The sequence below is a fragment of the Peromyscus leucopus genome, chromosome 10 (assembly GCF_004664715.2).
Source record: "Peromyscus leucopus breed LL Stock chromosome 10, UCI_PerLeu_2.1, whole genome shotgun sequence".
Taxonomy (NCBI): Eukaryota; Metazoa; Chordata; class Mammalia; order Rodentia; family Cricetidae; genus Peromyscus; species Peromyscus leucopus.
Window position 1 is genome coordinate 79,972,393 of NC_051071.1, and position 6,505 is coordinate 79,978,897.

Sequence of the window (6,505 nt, forward strand, 5' to 3'; positions counted from 1 at the left end):
GGTTTTGAGCCACAGTTGAACCCAGAACCTCTGAGAGAGCAACCAGTGCTCTTAAACTCTGAGCCATCTCTCCAACCCAGGAACCCTTTTTAAACACAGCAGAACTGCTGCACTTATGAACTCAGAGAGACTGTGGCAGCATGAACAGGGCCTGCATGGGTCTGCACCACATGGGGTGCTGGTGTTGAGATAAGTGGACCAAGCTTCCCTCCCTAACCCAGACTCTGTCTCCAGTTGATAAGGACTTGCAAATGAAAAATAGTTCTCTCAAATGCAGTCTCCCTGGAGATACAAAGAACTCTTAAGGACAGATTCAATGACCAGTAGTAGACAGCCAACACAAAAGAAACTCCTAGCATCTTTGATGGTTCTTTGTCTCATAATGATTTCTTAGGTCATTTACACACACACACACACACATACACACACACACACTACACGTCCTTTACTTATATATTATGGCTACCAATTTTGTGTTTCCATGGGATTCCTCTGTGTTTGAACATGTCCCACATCCATATGTCTTCCTCATACTTTGTGTTTAGCTCTTTTTTCCTCCGTTTATTATTTATTTTTTCCTATCCCAGTTTGTTTTTATTTTATTTTACATTATTTCCCAGTTTATCCTTGTAATACCTTCATGGCTCAAAACTCAATTTGTAGATTGGCTGGCCTTGAACTCACAGAGATCTACCTGAATCTGCCTCCTTCGTCCTAGGATTAAAGGTGTGTGCCCCCACCACCCAGCTTTAAAAAATTTTTAAGGTAGATGCTCACTCTGTATGCCTGACTGGTTTGCCTACTTAGAACAGGTTGGTACTGAACTCACTGAGTCCCACCTACCTCTGCCTCCCAGTGTGAGGATTAAAGGCATTTGCTGCCATTCCTGTACTGATCCAAACTCCTTAAGATTCATTCTAGGTGTAGTAATGTTTTGCCTGCATGTATGAATGTACACCTCGTGTATGCCTGCTGCCCAAGAAAGTCAAAGCAGGGCTTCAGATTTCCCAGGACTGGAGTTACACATCATTTCAAGACACCATGTAGTTCTTGAAAGGGCCAAGCAGACACCATAACAGGCTACTCTGTCCTCTCTCAGAGATCAGGCCTCAATTTCAGTTTGCTGAGACTTGAGCAAGCAGTTTTTGGGAGGTCCATGAACAAAAGACATAGTCCATGTCTCTGCTGATTAATTTCTTAATGCACACAACAAGTATTGTAAGAGTAAAATGGGTCTCGGCGGTAGTGGCACATGCCTTTAATCCCAGCACTCGGGAAGCAGAGGCAGGCAGATCTCTGTGAGTTCAAGGACAGCCTGGTCTCTAAAGGGAGTTCCAGGAAAGGGGCAAAGCTACACATAGAAACCCTGTCTCAAAAAATAAACAAACAAACACCCACACAAAAAAAGATAGAGTCCTTGCAGTAGCTCCCTTTGTGCACATACTTTGACTTCTGAAGGTTCAGCCAGTTGATTACTCTCTGGGATCCCTCACCAGCTGAGAGCTATGTGCATGAGTCAATGTGAACATGTGAGGCCAGCCAGCCCCCATGGCAACTCAAGGACAGAGCCTGGGACTTGCCAGCCCTCCCCCCAAAATGAAAACTGTAACCCCCAAGCACTAAATTCAAAGCTTATACACCCTCACTCAATCATAGGACACCAAGGCTTGTACCACCCTTGTTTAAGTTTTCTTTAAAAGCTGCTCACCCTGAGAGCTCAGGGCCATCCTCCACCACCCGTTTTATCAGATATCCAACACAGACCAAGCTCAAGCTTGCTTGTTATCAATAAACTCCGATGTGTTTTGCATCAGATATCGGCTCTGTGGTGGCCTTGTCTGGGGGTCTGGGGATTCAGCCAAAACAATGCTTGAGTCGAAGATTTTTGTTTTGTTTGGTTTTGTTTTGTTATTTCGAGACAGGGTATATGCTCACCTGAATGCTTCCCCAGGAACCTTCTGACTGAAGACCATTCATGAAGAATGGTCAAACCCCACCCACACTGGAGGAGCTGGCCAGGCAGGCGCTGCTGAGAAATGAGGCCTTGGCCATCTCTGCTCTGGAGAAACTGCCCTGGATGCTCTTCCCAGCACTGTTCAAGGATGCCTTCAATGGCAGACACACTAGGATTGTGAAGGCAATGGTGGTAGCCTGGCCTTTCCCCTGCCTCCATGTGGGGATGTTGATGAAGACTCCCAACTTGGAAACCTTCCAGGCTGTGCTAGATGGAGTAGACACGCATCTGAAAAGAGAGTTTCACTCTGGGTAAGCAACAACCAAGTACTGTAGACACAAGGGGCCCGTGGAAGAGACCGTGGGTCAGGGAGAATGGCTTTGTAGGTGGGTCAGAGGCTTCTGATGGGGTCATGGTGCTGGAATGCAGGGGCCTTGAAACCTATTGTTTCCTGTAGTAAGGACGGTTGAGTATGGATTAGAGGACAGAGTAGATGTAGCCAGAAAGGAAGGAGCCTATCTCTGGCTTTCCAACAACCACTAACGTGGGACTAGGTAGAAATGGAGAGTAACTTAACGGAAGGAAAGTGATCAGCTGTACACATGCAGCTCACGGGAGATTTCCATGACACACATGAGTTCCTATGTTGGACACTTGGTGCTGAAGAGACCTTGGCAGGAGGGAAGAGCTGACATTAGAGATGTGTAGTGGAAACTTGCTGGTGTAGTGGAAATTTGTTGGGTGTTGGGGCTTGTCATGTCTGCTGACACTTTACACGTTTTACCCACAGGAGTGAGAAACTTCAGGTGCTTGACCTGAGGAATGTTCACCATGAGTTCTTGAACATATGGACTGGAAGAGAGGATGGGGTCTGTTCAGCAGAGACTGTGGATGAGAGGCCTGTAGTGAAGGACCTTCCCAGATATGCACTGAGGCGGTGGCATCTGAAGGTGGTAACTGACCTCTACCTCAGGCTACATCTGAATGAAGAGCAAGCATGCTTCTTGCAGTGGGTCCAGCAGAGAAAAGACTTTCTAAAGCTGCACTGTATGAACATGAAGATTTGGACTGTGCCTATGTGCACTGTGAAAGAGATCTTGAATGTTTTTCACCCAGGACACATTGAGGACCTGGAATTGAACCTGGCCTGGAATGTGTCCAAAATGGCATAATTTGCTTCCTGCCTTGGAAAGATGAGAAGTCTTTGCAAACTCTCCCTGAAAAACAAGGGCCAGAACACTTTCAGGCTTGTCTACAGGACAGCAGACATTGAGAAGCATATCACCAAGGCCTTTCCTCAGTTCTCCAAACTCCACTGTCTGCAGCATCTCTCCATTGGTGACATCTTCTTTCTCAAAGACCACATGAAACAAATACTCAGGTAAGCAAGGATAGGGAGGTGGATCAGCTACCAGAGCAAACCTTTCCAGTTTACTCTAAGGATTCGCATGTGCATGGGGCCTGCCAGTGACTGGGAACAATTATGGTGAGAGTTGTGGATGTGACTTGACTTAGTAGACTCCAAGCATCAGCACCCTGGTACTCTAATTGTTCATATAGTCAAACTGACCTTGAGACATGATGTGCCCCGTCTTCCTCTTTATAAACCCCAGTATACACCACTCCAAATACTTTTTTTCTGAACTAACTGCTTTGTCTATCTCTAGGTCCCTGACAACCAACTTGGAGACTCTCTCCATCAAAAACTGTGAGATGTCAAGGTTGGACTTGAAATATTTCCCCTTGAGCCAAAGCTTTCGTCAGCTAAATCATCTGGACTTGAGAGGATCCGAGTTTGTGACTTCATGTCTCAAGCCTCTTGGAGTGCTGCTAGAGAATGTAGCAGATACTCTGGAGTCTCTGGACTTTCAGCGTTGTAATATGGATGACTCTCAGCCCACTGACCTCATCCCTGCCCTCAGAAAGTGCTCCCAGCTCACCGAGGTTAACTTTTCATACAATGACTTCTCCATGCCTGTCCTAAAGGACCTTTTGTGTCACACAGCCAACTTGACCAAGATGACTGTGGAGCACTACCCTGCCCCTCTGCAATGCTATAATGTTTCCGGTTACGTCGAGGAAGACAGATATGCCCAACTTTGTCATGAGCTCATGGATATACTCAGAGCCGTAAGGGAGCCCTGTAGCATCTTCTTCTCCACAAATGCCTGCCATGTATGTGATGAGAACTGTGACTCTGAGGAGTGCTCTGAAAATGAGGAATGCTGTGTCTTTCACCTGGAGCTTTGTTCTTGCTGGCAGTAAACAGGGAACATGACTTCTGCATGTGAGTGCTCTTCCTCTGGGGTCTTCCTCAGTCATCAGCCTCCCTGCTAGCTTCAGGGTCTGGAAAGACTCTCAACTGGCTTCAAGCATCTCCTGGATCTGTTTTTGAAGTCTTCTGTTGTGATCTCTTCATTAATTGTGTTTTTCAAAAGTCCCAACGCCTACCCATTACATTCTCCTTTTTCAGCATAAGGCTGCAATAAAATAATTCACTCTCAGTTTTCTTCTTCATTGATATCTTTACTAAACACATATAGTGATGAGTATCTTTTTGTTTAAATGCCATTATTGTTTTTCTGGCTCCCATACACCAATTGTAAGAACTCTGGACATAAATATAAAAGTGAACAGATACATGTCTATAATCACAACATTCCATATTGGGACAGGTAAATACAGTCCTCCTCTAGGGTGGGCTATTGGTGAAATTATTAAGGCTACTCCACGTAGTTAAAAGGATATTTATTTAATGGCATAACTTACAAATTAAGGGATAGGTAGGTCACTGAGTGTGGGGAATGTGTATTGAAATGTAGCCATGTTCTCTGGAGCTCTGTTTGTTCCACCTCCACCATTCAGGGTCCCTGAACCAAGAGCACGCTGGCCCATCCAGATCTCGGGTCTCCATGCTCCTCCCTTGGCCCTGCCTTTTAGGCGTGACAGTAGCTGAAGTCTCGATGGGGGTTGGAACTGCCAGATTAAAGCTGGAATGGCTACCACTGCATCTCACCCTTTTTGTCTAAATAAGAAGGTTCTAACCTAATAGAAGACTATATACAAAGAAATGGTTATCAAATGTTATCCAGGATTAATGAGGGATAATGACCTAGATAAAATGGAACTACAACCAATGCAAACAATATCAAGCAAGAAACACATACTAAAATTCAGAGAAGTATAGAGCATAGGTAAATGGCATGTTACAAAGATCATTCCAAAAGGTGTCCTATGCTAAAGAACCTGTATCTAATACTTAATATGTTCTATGTAAGATATTATATATACCAAGTTGTAACTATAACTGCTACTCTTCAGTCCCATCAAAGACCTGAGAAGGAACATAATGGTACCTGAGAAATGGTAGATGGATGCAAGCAACTTTTGGAATCTTGCAAGAGTAGACCAAGACAGCTGGCAGCCTGGACAGTCACCTAATGTTTCTCAGCACTGTTGGTGCATTCAAATTGGCTACAGGCCTAGAGTATTTCTCAGACCATTTTCCCGAAGCAGGAATTCTGAAAGACCATCTAACCCTGTCTTGGCAGAGTACAGTGGTCGCTTTCCTTGGTCCCGCTTGTCCAGAAAGGACAGCATTGCATTCATACTGTCAGCTGTCGAGGCAAGGGCAGTTCTTTGCTCAGTAGGCCATTTTGTGCCAAGTAGACAAACTTCCAAATGGAAATGTCTTAGAAGAACAACATTCTCTCGGGATCAAATTGGTGCAGCCAGGAGCAATTGTGTCTCACGTCAACAGAATTCTAAGTTATTTCAATGCCATATTCTCTAGGTCTATGAAGTGTTTGAAGATTACCTGTCCATCTGAACTATGTATCTGTAAATCTGGATAATCTAACTAATGTAACTATAGAGATGACAGGCATAGGTGACTATAAATCTCTAAGTCTTATCTACTGAAATAACCTAAGGACTAAGGCTTCATGTAAACAAGGTAAACAGTCTATAAGCAAATGTATGGTAAAGAACGATGACTTCAAAATTGTGACAATACACAAAATATTTATAACAGAGGTAGGAATATATAGTGCGATATGCAATATGACAATAATCTTAAATATATATCAATATACCGAATATCCAAAACAGAAATAGAACATACATAAAGTATGACAGATATAAATTTACATTTGTATCAATATAAAAATATTTTAAATAAGAGTAGACATATATGTACATTATAACAAATATAGTTCTGTATTTGTATCAATATACAAATTATGTTAAACAGGAATATAAAAATAGTTTACATTTGTATCAACATATAAGAAACCATAACAGTACAAATTACAGTGCAAATTATCTAAGGTTGCTATTTTACTAAATTTGTTTATTAGTATATACAATAATCTACCATAATATCTTGTACCTATCCATTCCTTTTCTTCTTTTCCCTTTTTTTTTTTAGAATACTGAGTCTAATATTTTCTTCCACCCCCAACCCAATAACCATCATCCCTAACCCTGAGAATTATGAAACCTAAGGGAGCAGGGTCATCATTTTCTTAGAATTGCTTCCTGCTGTTTAGG

The 6,505-nt window shown here is 43.1% G+C and overlaps 1 protein-coding gene across 1 annotated transcript; it reads left to right on the forward strand.

The window, feature by feature from the left end:
- The first annotated feature begins 1,975 nt into the window (after positions 1 to 1,975).
- On the forward strand, positions 1,976 to 4,219 carry LOC114688446 (preferentially expressed antigen in melanoma-like protein 7). Its single transcript, XM_028863046.1, is given in 3 exon segments — positions 1,976 to 2,265; positions 2,745 to 3,335; positions 3,622 to 4,219. Coding segments are annotated over 3 exon segments (1,479 nt in total).
- Positions 4,220 to 6,505: the final 2,286 nt, after the last annotated feature.